At 37.9% G+C, this 13,914-nt stretch overlaps 1 protein-coding gene across 1 annotated transcript in view; it reads right to left on the bottom strand.

The window, feature by feature from the left end:
• The window catches only part of LOC114261768 (very-long-chain aldehyde decarbonylase CER1), a 61,732-nt gene that overhangs the window by 34,309 nt on the left and 13,509 nt on the right, over nucleotides 1–13,914 (bottom strand). The window contains exons 2-5 of the mRNA XM_082913632.1: nucleotides 10,354–10,580; nucleotides 7,909–8,141; nucleotides 5,349–5,568; nucleotides 298–673 (exon numbers count right to left, since the gene is read on the bottom strand). Coding sequence (XP_082769758.1) covers nucleotides 298–673; nucleotides 5,349–5,568; nucleotides 7,909–8,141; nucleotides 10,354–10,580 — 1,056 coding nt within the window. The remainder of the gene's footprint in view (nucleotides 1–297; nucleotides 674–5,348; nucleotides 5,569–7,908; nucleotides 8,142–10,353; nucleotides 10,581–13,914) is intronic.

The raw sequence follows: 13,914 nt of genomic DNA, 5'->3' as shown, positions 1-13,914 counted from the left end.
TGGATGATTTTTACATTGTGATTTAAAAAATAAACAGTTTGAATTATCAAGATACGGTATAAACAGTGCCCTTAATTTACTATTATGCCAAGTCCAAATCCCACCAAATATGACCAATTGGGACTAACTTAATTAAGCAAAATTCTTGCACTTCACTGAAAGATAAAGTCTTGCCATGGTACCCCTTTCCTAAGCTACAACCTCCCATGTACTCGAAATAAATTTTTTAAAAAATAAATAAATAACCAAAAATATGTTGGATTATTGGCTCAGAACAAAATATATATATCCTCTTACTTGTATGTTGTATCTTGGAATAGCCCATGACTGTAGCTTGAGTTTCCCAAAGGTATTTCTCTCTACAATGAAGGCAGAGCCATAGATGCAAGTGATGATCATGGACCAACATGTCACAGGCCACATGAGCCACAGGTACCATTGTGACATTTGAGGTTTGGAGGCCAAGGAAGCAAGCCCTATGTGAAGATGATAGATGGAGTTTGGGGTTGTTAGATGTGCTAGGTGCACTACATTGGGTGAGTCTTCTTCTCTTTTCAGTGATATTTCATGTAGTGAATCTGTGGACTTGTCCATGGTGCCATATATGTAATCGTATATCGGCATGAAAAGTGAGTAGTTTGTCCGAAATTGAGTGTGATGCAGAGAATGAAATCTGTAATTACAAAAAAATAAATAAAAAAAATCATTATCAAATTTTAAGTGTATGAAAGTTGAAAAAATTAATTGAATTAAACTTAATATATTATTCAATTGAAGATGTGTTTTTAACATACATTGATATGAATGATTTTGTGCTACTTATACGACTTATACATGATTAGAATAGACACATAACAATGATAAGATAGGTTGTAACCACAATTGAACATTATCGGGGATAATATTCATGAATCTCAGAAATATTATCTCAACAATGAAATATGAAAAAAACTTTGGATGGTAGATCTGAGCATTACAACATACAAGGGTATTAGCTTATATGACTACTATTTCTGTGTACATAACAACACTACCAGTCAATTTTTCTTTTCGATGGTCGTCAATATTTCCATTCTGTTGATTATTGTCTCGAAAATATTAAAAACTCGTGTTAAAGTGATTTTCATGATAGTTGTTATCATTATTATAATATATAAGGGCTTTAAGTATTAACTTTTTTGTAACTTTTGAAAGTGAAAATAATCTTGCAAAATAAAAAAAAAGAAAATCAATTCCTGCTGTCATAGGAAGCTGTCATTAAAAGGCCGTACTGACAAGTAAATCAAGAAAGGAATTTTTAGTTACAAAATTTTGTAAATACATTATTAGATATAAAATAAGTTCGTGTCAATTTTTTTTTTTTTCTAGACAAGACTTTGGTTACAAAAGAATAATAATTTATCACTAATGTTTAATTTCATAATTAAAAATGCAATAATTACAATTTTGACAACTAAAATATTTCTTTCTTAAATTTTTCTTTGTCAGAATTGAGAGTATTTTTAGAACATAAAATTACACATAAGCCCAAAAAAAAAAAAAAAAAAAAAAGGCTAATTACACCGGTAGTCTTATAATATGCATTTTCTTTCCAAAATTTCAATTATGTCAACTTGTAACCGGGTTATTTTTTTATTTTTCATTTCAACACAAATTTAAATATTTTGAGAAAAAAATTGACACAATTGAAATATTAGTGACTAAAATGACAAAAAAAACATATTTGAAAAAATTACAAAAAAAAAAAAAAAGAAAATCCTAGGGTTTGACCTAGTAACAAAATACACTTAAATTTTAATTTTCTCAATTGAAATCTAAAGCTTTTAATTTGTTTTCAATCTAAATCATATTTTTATTTTCTTTAAGTAAAACTAACAATAAATAAATAAATAAATTTTAGTTATTAAACTTAATAAAAAAGAATATTTTAAACTACTTTTTTACACCTACATTGAATTGAATGACTAAAATATCATTTTTTTTATTGTATAAATAGTCTTGAATAAAATATTGAAGCCAATTATATGTTGAATTCACCCCATGTGAAGGAGGTGATGCTCTTCCATGGGAACACACCTTGGTCAACAATGGAAGGCCACCAACCATCTTGAAGAGTCAAGGATGGAGGCTGCCCAAAGGCTCTCCCACCTACTCCCTCACCTATAAATGGAGGTTGAGAGGAGAGAGCAAAATGTGAGCAAACCGTGAGACAACAAAGAGAGTGAGAGATGTGAGGCGGAGAGACCGTCTCCCTCGGTGTGAGCGAGGGAGACGGGTGAGTGGCTAAGTGAGGAGAGTGTGAGCTCCTCCTCTATTGTAATCTTTCTGTAATCTCCTCATTGGTATAGTGATAACCGGTTACTCTCCCGTGGACGTAGGCATTGGGCCGAACCACGTAAAATATTGTGTCTCCTTATGTGTGGGTGTGTTTTTCTGCTTGCAATGATTTCTATAAGGTCTTGGGCGGGATCCCAGATCCCAACAAGTGGTATCAGAGCCTCGTCGGTGGCGTTTCGGAACAAAAACAGCGTGTTGTCCGAAACTGCCCAGAAATCAAGTTGCTCGAAATCAGGTTTTGAGCATACCAGGAGCAAGGACTCGAGAAGAGGAGTCTAACCATATAAAGCAGACACCCAGAGGAGTTGGCACGCGCCCCCACGCGCCGCCTGAAGAAGGCGCGTGAGAACCAGTCGCGGCACGCGCCCCCACGCGCCGTGAAGGAAGCCGGCGCGTCGGCCCAGTCTCAGGCACGCGCCACACGCGCGGCGAGAGGAAGAAGGTGACTGAGCAGACGCGCGTCCGTGACACGCGCCAGGCCCACGCGCACGCCACGTGGACCCACGTCAGCAGCGACGTGTCATAATCTCCGCCACGTGTCATCCACGTGGCAGCCACGTGTCTGCCACGTCAGCGTGGTGTTGACCAGTCAACCAGAGGCAGGAGGAAGGATCCAGTGCTTCGCGGCTACGGTGCAGCCGCAGATCTGAGGCGTAAAAAATGTTTTGGCTAGATCGAAGCCATTTGGAGTCCGTTTTTGGTGATCCAATAGTGGTTTCCGACTATTTGGAGTATTCCGGACACATCCGTACGGTCAGATTTTGGAGACGGAGTTTCTGTAAAAAGAGGGCAGATTAGAGTGACAGACGGCGTTAGAGACAGTGGATGGAATATTTCGTTGGTACACGGAATATTCCTTGAACTTCTGAAAATTACAATTTGGCCCAGAATTTTCAGAAAATTGTGGTGTGGCCCAGTTTTCGGGGAAAGTTTTCAGTGAGGTCCCTGGAAGTGCAGCGAAGGTTGGTTCTAGCTAAACGGACCGCTCCGGACGCAACCGCGAGGTCAGAATAGTGAAATTCTGAACGGTTTGGAAAGATTGTCAAAACATGGGTGTTTGCCATCTTCAATACTCGAAGGAAGGTTGCCGGACATTGTGGAACGCTGCGGATTCACTGAAGAGGTTAGAATGTGCAGATTCTGACCCGATTGGACAACCAGATACAGATTGAGATAGATCATTGAAGACCAGAGGAGATCAGGCTTGAGCAAATGGCAGATCGAGGGAGATCAGGATTGGTCAGAGGGGCGATCAGAGGATTGCAGACATGATTATCTCAAGATCAAAGGTCTAGGAAAGTTCTGTCAAAAAGACACTGTCTAAGGAGACTGGTTCTTAAGTGGGACCGGTTGTGACCCCACCAGTCTTTCCTGGGAACTTTCCTGGTTTGTTGAGATGATCGGAGGATCTGGTTAAATCAAAAGAGAAGACCATTCATCGACGGATAGATGATTTGGCAACCAGTACAGGCTCAGGGAAATACTGTGGCTGTTGGAGCTACTGTATACGAGAAGGTACTAATGGTATGTGGACATGTAGAACAATAGTTGCAGAGGAGCATACTAAGCGCAGATGTACAATTGCAGACGTGCAACAGTGCAAGGGTACGCTAGAGTGTCGTACAGAGGCGCGAGAAGAGTGTGCAGCAGCGGGTTGTTGACAGTTCACAGGAATTTCCAGACAGAGAAATTGAGACAGGTAAAACGCAAGAGTGCGTGCCAAGGAGTGGCAAGTCTTATTTCTCTATGGTGGTTTCTTTAGTTCCATGGCAGTGGAGGATAGAGTTGATGCGGATCTCTCAGGCGAGCTCGACGCAAGGAGACCAGAAGCCATAGGTACGGGCACTATGCAAGGAATTGCATAGCTGACGATGCTTTGACAGATGGAGCTACTGTCAACCATCAATCTACTGGACAGCAAATCAGGGATTGCAAAGGCACAGACAACAAGCGTATGTGGAAACGCCAGGAGGTTGTTCAGAAGTGCAGAGGGCAAAGGCTGAAAGTTCAGAGGAAAAGCTCCGAGCAAAGAAGACAGAGGACGTTGATGAGATAAACAACGAGTTTTCTATTGCTCCAATGACTGGTCCTGCGAGGTAATGCATGACAGTCAAGGGCATCCCAGCAGGGGGTGCAGGACATCCAATCAGGGGGTGTCGGATATCTTGGTTGCGCAAGTTCAAGCATAGCAGGTATAGACATCCGAGACAGGAAGCATGGAAGAGATCTGTGGGAGATAGGAGCAGTGGCTCTCTCCAAATCAGAGAGTGGTGTGAGTTGAGTTGAGGATGTCGGATTCCCTCCTTCTCTTGTATCTCTGGTGTTTTATCTCTAGCTTCAGAGGATGCAGCGTCTCAGTGAGGAGATGCAAACTATGTTGAGGTGAATTTGGGCGTGACAAGATTAGCAGCAGTATGTGCAGTGGATCACCTCACATGGGTTGAGGGGGTGATTTGTTGAATTCACCCCATGTGAAGGAGGTGATGCTCTTCCATGGGAACACACCTTGGTCAACAATGGAAGGCCACCAACCATCTTGAAGAGTCAAGGATGGAGGCTGCCCAAAGGCTCTCCCACCTACTCCCTCACCTATAAATGGAGGTTGAGAGGAGAGAGCAAAATGTGAGCAAACCGTGAGACAACAAAGAGAGTGAGAGATGTGAGGCGGAGAGACCGTCTCCCTCGGTGTGAGCGAGGGAGACGGGTGAGTGGCTGAGTGAGGAGAGTGTGAGCTCCTCCTCTATTGTAATCTTTCTGTAATCTCCTCATTGGTATAGTGATAACCGGTTACTCTCCCGTGGACGTAGGCATTGGGCCGAACCACGTAAAATATTGTGTCTCCTTATGTGTGGGTGTGTTTTTCTGCTTGCAATGATTTCTATAAGGTCTTGGGCGGGATCCCAGATCCCAACATTATATTTGTGATATAATATTGAATAAAAAATAGTTGCCAAAATTAATTGAAGAAGAAGAGCATGGACTAACAAGTATAAAAGGAATGGGAGACTTACGAGGGGGTATACATGAGGTACTTGAGAGGTGGGAAAATGGAGAAAATCCACTTGGGAATGAACTCAAAATTGCAGTGTCCCATGTTGTTCATCAGATCAATGTAGGTGATATAACCAAAGCCACTGACCAACGAGGCTGATCCAATAAGCACTGTGGTGACCATTGGTATTGCAAACAGCACAAAATATGCTATATGCTCCGCAAATGGATGAATTACAGCTGCCCATATTAATTAATTTAAATAAAAAATAATAATAAAATTGTTTCCCATAGTTTAAAGTAATTAAACATTCCTCTTTATAGGTCAGGTTTGTCTGTCATATTAGATTAGGTGGAATTATGATGGGCTTACGAAAAAAATATATAAGTGTACATAGGAACAAACATAGAATAGATATAGATCTTTTATAAGGGGTGAGACTTACATGATGTTGAATTTATATGTGGGAGTTATCTTCTGTAAGATATTTGTGTCTATTTTATGTTTGGTCTTTTGTATGGATGTTCATGGACCTAATCAATCCACCAAAACTGACTAATCCGATCCAATCTATCCGCTTTTAAGCGGTTTTGTTAGTATGGGCAGACAGATGCGGATGAATTTTTTTTAAATTCGTCTATATTCGAACGAATGACGGATGAGAGGTACCCGACCCAACCTAATCTGCCAATTCCCTTTGCTTGGTTCCATTTTTTCAAAAACACTTTTTAGAAAATTCTACTTTCTTATTTTCTGTATTTTCTTGTTTTTATTAATTTTTTTTAATATTTTAAGTAATTTTTTTACTTTTTAGACACATCTAACATAAATATACTTAAAAAGTTAAAAAATTGTAAAAAAAATCTTTTAAAAATCCACTAAATACCAAAAATACAAAAAAAAAAATACAAGAATTAAGTATATTTTTTTTGTATTTTTTCTGTATTTATTAATTTTTTAAAATATTTTTTCACAATTTTTTTACTTTTTAGATATATCTAAGTAAGGTGCATCTAAAAAGGTAAAAAAAATGTTTAAAATTTTAAAAATATTCCCTAAAAACAAAAAAAAAACACAAAAATAAAAAAATTCGATTTTCAAAAAACTTAATTCAGAAAACTCAAATCAAACACATTATGTTTTTTACTTTGTATTTTAACAAAAATATATTATATTTAGTAATAATATTAGCTATTTATGAAATATGAAAATTGTCTTTATTTTTGTTATAAAAAATGAAGAACAAAAAATTTTGGACTCAAAAAAGGACAAAAATAATAAAAAAAATTACTCTAAAATAGTTCAAAATAAATAAATAAAACACTTAAGTTCAAACTGCCATATCGATCTGCATTCACTCGCTAACCCGCACGACTCACTTAATTAGAATCTACTAACTAAGCGGATAAATACGGTTTTTTTTTCTAATCTGTCCAAGTTCGGACAGATGTCGAATGGGAAGTCACCCGAACGAACCCGATTCACGAGTACCCCTAGTCCTCTATATTTAGTGACGAGTCTAGAAAATTTTATAAATGGGAATGCTTACAAAATTTAGGAGTAATTACACCACAATAGAATTTTGAAAAAATAATTACATATTAATGAAAAATTGTATAATTATAATGATTAATATTTATAAAATTGATCACTAAATTGTAATTATTTTTTAAAAATATCACTGCTTTGGCATTTTTCCCAAAAAAATAAGCTCCATAAATTTTATTAAAAAAAAGTTTTTAAATTAATTAACATTTGAACTTCGTCACCTGCAAACAAAATAAACTTTTAACAAAATACCATTGTCTTAACCAAAAAAATTTAAAAAAAATTCTTTTTCAATAATATTTGATGAAATGTCATTTTTTTTTAATTATTACATGATAATCTTATTGTCAATAGTGTCAATACATTTTATTTATTTATTTTTATTTATTTTACATGATCAATCTATCATTTAACTATTGTTCTCTCAATTGGTTTGAGTGTTCAGAAGAAAAAAAATATATATAATAGAGAAGAAGGACTAGGTTACAAAAAGGTTTTGGTTTCTAATAGATGGGGGGTAATTCTATTTGCACCAACCTTTTTTTTTTTTTTTTAACATTCATAATTTTCTTTCTTCTTTTTTTTTTTTTTAAAAAAAATTTTATCCTTATTTAAAATTATCAAAAAATTTCTTAAAACCCTAATCCTAATTTTTAACCCACCAACCTTTTCACTACCATCTCCACATGCAAGCACCACTATCACTGCCGCAAGGACGACTCCTTCTATTCCTGGCGACCAACTTTCAACCCAATGGATGTAAGGATTTTTTTTTACAGTGAGTAGAATTACCCAATGGATGGAATCCCTTATTTTTTTCAATAGGATCAGTTAATTAACAAATAAATTTTTTACCATTAAAAAAATAATAATTGAAGGCTGTTTTTTGTAGGGTGATAGGTGGACACTCCTGAGTGGCGTGACCCCTATTTGTGTTCATATGTAATAGATGTGAAATAAATTGCAATTTTTGTGCTCTGTTTATGTGCACTTAGCATAGCATAGCATTGTTAATGTACAAATTGTCTTACATGTAATGGGTTCGGTGACAATGGAGGAGTGGTGATGGGAATGGTAGCGAGAATAGAGGTAATGGTGGTGAAGAGCTCTGTGGAGCCAGTAATAGAGAAACTCCACTGGTCCCATATGAAGCAATACCGTGACGACTACACCATCTGTTCTCCATATTGGTATGTGAGAAGCCCCGGGTACAGTCATGTTTACTATGTAGAATAGAAGTCCACCGAACAGGATCTGGTCATCCCTACCAATCATTCAAATAATAATAATAATAAATAAATAAATAAATATAGCAAATTATACTGTTGGTCTATACATTTTGCCGGTAGCTTTATTTTGATTCTTATAATTTTAATTGGTTCAATTTTGACCTTAATTTTAGATTTTGTGTTAATTTGGTCCAATTGATAATGTTGTCCGTATTTTTTTTTTTTTATGAAAAATGATCACTAAATTTGTTGAGATTAACTCACTGAGTTTAATAGCTTTATAATTTTGTTCATAAAAATATGACACATGCCACTTATGTGAGTATTTTTTTATAAAAAAATGTTAAGAGTTGTAATCAATTGGATCAAATTGAGACAAAATTAAAAATTTAGGATTAAAATCGAGTTAATTGAAATTATAGAGACTAAAATGACATGAAGACCAAATATAGGGACTAATATCATAATTTATCTATAAAATAAAATAAAATAAAAACCTTTTTAAGGTCACAAATTATAAATACATATTGATTTATCTATAATATTATTTATATTTATAAATATGTGGCCGGGTTCAGGATTCGAATTTTGAAGACAAAACACAAGTAACTTTTAATAATAATAAATTATTGAAAAATTTAAATTTTCATTTCTAGCAAAACAAAAAAGAGAATAATATTATTATTAATCCAACACCTTTTGTCAACATAATTGCGTAAAACATATAATCTATCATTTTTTATGTTTTATTTTTGTATGGACTAACTTAACAATAATAGTAATTATTATTATATGTCTTCATAAACTATAAAATTAACTATCTGAAAATGTTGTGATTATCAAATTTTTATAACATATATAAAAATATGTATAGTAAGTTCGACATCAAAACTTCAAGTAGTATCTTTTGTAATATATGTTAATTAGTTACTAAATCATCTTCTATCCTATTACACATTTTAGTCTTTGAGATTAAACTATTTTGTCCTTAAAAGTGTATTTATTAATGATATTTTTTAAAATTTATCTTTAAAAGTCTTTTTTTTTTTTTCCTGAAATTTTTTAGACAATCTTTTAGCGACTATACTCATAACAATATGAATTTGTCCCCAAATGATTTTTTGCAATAATTTTTTTTTTTTTAGGAATAAAAAAGTTTGATCTATAAAACTCTTATTTGTTGGAGTAAGATTATTGGACTTACCTATTTTTTTGTGTGTAGATGATATAGACAAAAGGTGTGACAACATAAACAGTTCAAATTATTGAAATAAGACTCGTGATGAAACTTATGAGCCCAGACAACATCCAATCCCAACCCATGGCTGGAGGGAAGCTACGACTTTAAAATAAATGTATTTAAGGAATATATTAAATAAATTAAGGCTTGGTTTGGGATACTTAGAAAAAGTCAAAAAATCAAAAAGTTACCAAAAAAGTAAAAAAGTTATCACTATTCACAAAAAAAAAAAATTTACACACAAAATTACAACTCTCAGTCTGATCGGTTCACATATGTGACTGCGTTTTAATAGAAAAATTGCATAGTTGGGGTGCAATTTTAATACACTGCTGTTCGGCCCTTGAGGGGCCATCATGGGTCCCGTTTTGATAATCTGAACCGTTTAATGTGTAGAACTCGTCGAGTATTATGTATTTATAAAAAATCACATTGATCCGATATCGCTAACTATATGATCAAATCAGTTTTGTATAAAAAGTTGAATGGTGTTATAGTTTACAGTTGAAAAAAAACTAATCTGATCAAATAGCTATCGATATCCGCTCAATGTGATTTTTTACAGCCATATAGTACTCAACGAGTTCTACACATTGAATGGTTCAGATTATCAAAACGGAACCCGTGATGGCCCCCACGGGGCCGAACAGCACAGTCCAGTGTAATACTCGAAAAATAGGCAACTATTTCTTAATTACAATTCAACCCCAGTACGCCGTACAACTCATAGTCTAATCTTCTCCTACACATTTTTTATACAATTTTTTAATACACATTTTTTCATAAAAAGTCAAAAAGTTAACCCAAACAATCATCTTTTTTATCCTCAATTTTTTAGTCAAAAAAGTCAAAAAATTCACTTATTCATAAAAAGTCAAAAAGTACATTTATTTAATCTTCCCAAACTTGGCCTAAAATGAAATATTTTTAAAGAATTAGGTACATAGAAATTAGTGAAAATTAATTACTTATTAATTGAGAAAATAAATTTAGCAGACATTACATACCAATTGCTTTCTCTGTCAACTTGATCAAACTCAATACTCTTATCAACGATCCTGTTATTGCCTTTGGCTGTTCGGTGACGAGAATAAGTAATCCAAAGCTGGTTATGAACAGCCCTCCACAACAGTAATGGGATAACCAGAATATTCAGTAGATCTATCTCTTCATTTTCTTTCCTTCCAAACAGCTTGTACATGCTATGAACCACCCATGGCGCCAAAATCACATACTTTAACACACCATAACAAATATATATATAGTGTTAGTATATATATATATATATATATTATATTAGATCCACAAACATAAGAGAGGGTAATTTTTGGAAAAAATTGGGCCGAGCTGCGAATTGGGCATTGTGGTCCAAAGTGCGAAAGACTAAGTAAAAAGGCCGTAATAATTACTCCGGCCCAGGAGAGGCAAGGTTACTCCGGCTTAGGAGAAACAAAGTTACTCCGGCCAGGGAGGTAAAATTACTTCGGCTCAAGAATTATAAAAATACTTCGGTCTGGGAACGATTAAGAGTTATGCCGGTCTTGGAGTTATACCGGCCGAAAGTCACTGGTTCGGCCTAAGACCGTACCATTGGTTGTACATGGGAAAACCGAGATAAGGATAGAGTTAAAAGTGGAACCGAACTAAGGATAGTTCGGTTTACTCAGTGGCTCTGCATAGCCAAGCTTATTTCGGTCATATAGTAGTTCGGCCAAAGTGAAAACCATCCCACTTGGTTTAAGCAGTGGGAGAGGGTGTAAAAGGATAAGCATTATCCTTAGGAGTATGAATCCTAGGAGGACTCTGCATGGAGGAATAAAAGTCCTACTAGGATTGTGCCACTCGAAACCTATAAAAGCTCACAAACATCACCTTGGAGGAGGTAACACTATTTTTTCTGAGAACATAGAGCTTTGTCTATTTGTCAAGTTTTCTGACTTAGGCATCGGAGAGGTTTCCGGCACACACCCGCCGGCTAGCTCACGTTTGTGTTTTCAGGTGAAAAAGCGACGTCGTACGGAGGAGCGTGGACTTGGTCAACAGGATTATACGAGAAGGCGTATTTCTTTCCCGTACAATTGGCGCCGTCTGTGGGAAGAACAGACAAGAACAAAAAACCTCTTGACTAAGCTTCTCCTTTTCTCAATCAATGGCACACATTGAAGAACTACCGCAGTCCGCCGTCGACGGGCTAACTCCAGATGGGGGCGCATGGCGAGAAGGATTACCCTCTGTCCCTCCTATGGCAGATTTGGAGCCCCAACAACATAACTCCAGGAGGGGTGGCATGGGAAGGTGGAATAACAGTCTTTGTCACTCTCAGAGTCCCGACCGGCAAAGACGGAGGATTGACCCTCAAGCTTTGGAAGACCGCGTAAAAGAGCAAGACGAATTAATAAGAAAGATGGCGGCGGACATGGAGGCCTTGAAACGCCAGATGAAGAAAAAAGAAGTGGCGACAGGAGAGGGGCGCAAAAACAAGACACCCCCTCGCCACTCAGAAAATTGTAGTAGGAATACTACACCCTCACAAGGAGAAAGCAGAAGCCTCAGGACAGGCGACACTCAATCCTTGTCTTCCAGAACTCGTCACTTTAGGTCTGAGAGGACGAGATCTGAGAGATCATACACTGAAGGAAGCACGTATTGGCCTTCACATTCACACCAAACCAGATCTAGACAGACAGAGCTGCCCAGGTCATCCGACTTACGAACCGTGCTCGAAGAAAAAGCACGATGCAAGGAGGATGCCAGGGCAAGGGATCCACACCGAGTTTCTACCTTACAGCGGTTGGCTCCTCGGACGCATGGAAGCGTCGAGGTTGGAATGCCAATACCGCGCCCTGCCTACGAACCAACGGACAAAGCCTTAGCAAGACTACAGACTTCGCCGTTCGTTCCAGCAATCGAGAACGCACCCCTACCATCAGGCTTCCTTCAGCCGAAATTCACTACATATGAAGGGAAGACGGACCCGTATTCATACTTGAGCCACTTTCGCCAAGTCATGGCTGTGTACAGGCGAAACGAGGCCTTAATGTGTATACTCTTCCCATCAAGCCTTGGCGACTTGGGCTTGACTTGGTTCGAGAAGCTCCCAGAGGGCAGCATAGCCTCCTGGGCCCAATTGGCAGAAGCGTTCGTAACAAGGTTTCGAACAAACACTAAAACGCCGGTGGAAATAGACCAGTTGCTCTCCATCGACATGGGTGAAAAAGAGACCCTCAGATCTTACAACAGTCGCTACTGGGAGACATTCAACCAGATTGGAGACTGCCCCACCAATCTAGCCATTGCACCGTATAAAAGAGGCCTTCCAGTCGGAAACAGACTAAGGGACTCTATCACCATGACGCCACCCCTTACCATAGAAGCCCTGATGGAGAGAGTGCATCAGCACATCAGGGTAGAAGAGGATGGTGCACGTGCCAAAGCAAAATCAAGTGCAACCGCAGTACCAGAAAAGAAAACCTCAGCGAAGGTCAACACGGTAAACCGAAGTAACAGGAACGGACGTGGCAAACGAGATAACGGAGAAGACCCAGACAAAAGATGGTTGAGAATCCGCACTGCCATAACAACGGTATTCAAAAAACTGATATATCGGATTCTGAGCGAAATAAAGGACGAGCCTTTCGTCAAGTGGCCAGCCAAATTGGGAGAAGCTCAGAAAGACTACGACGACAGATCACGGTGCACCTTCCATAAATAAAAGGGGCACCGAACTGAGAATTGCACGCCACTGAGACAACACTTGGAAGAACTGGTGGCAGTAGGCCACTTGGACAAATATATTGAAGGAGGTACACAGCCAGCCCCCCAGGATCATAATAACCCCAATGGGATACCGATCGACGCCCCACCACAAGGCATCATCAATGTAATACATGGAGTCTTTGAACCTGAGCGTGTATGCGAGCTCAGGGGATCAATCAAGAAGACTGAGCACTTTAGGGAAGTATTAAGTGCCCAACCTGCCATCAAGAAGGGGAAGACAGAGGCAACAAATGTTATGTCCTTTTCAGATAAGGACTTGGATCGAATATACTGTCCTCACAATGATGCTCTGGTCATCACTCTCCGAGTCAAGGATTTTGACGTCAAGCGGATTCTGATTGACCAGGGTAGTTCATGTGAGATCATGTACTACGACACATTTAAACAACTGAAGCTACAAGACAAAGACTTGGCGCCTGCAGTTTCTCCCCTGATTGGATTCAACTCCATGCCAGAGTGGCCTGTCGGCAAAATAATTCTTCCAGTCAGAGCAGGGAGTGTAACAAAACAAGTGGAGTTCTGGGTATTGAAGGTCCCCTCCACCTACAACATCATCTTGGGCAGAACGTGGCTGCATGCCATGCGTTCGGTAGCATCATCATACCATCAGGTAATGCGGTTCCCCAACGACACCGGTATAATTGAAGAAGTCTATGGAGATCAGATCATGTCAAAGCAATGTTTCGCCACGGTGAATGGCAGCCACGCTGCCAAAGGATATGTTCATTCGGTGGAAGAACCAGACAGTAATGAACTATTCGCGGACGTCGGTAAAGAGGCTGATCAGAAAG

This window comes from Camellia sinensis, chromosome 2 (assembly GCF_055761805.1).
Source record: "Camellia sinensis isolate YWXY chromosome 2, ASM5576180v1, whole genome shotgun sequence".
Taxonomy (NCBI): Eukaryota; Viridiplantae; Streptophyta; class Magnoliopsida; order Ericales; family Theaceae; genus Camellia; species Camellia sinensis.
Note: the sequence above shows the minus strand (reverse complement) of the source record. Positions and strands in the feature narration are given on the sequence as shown.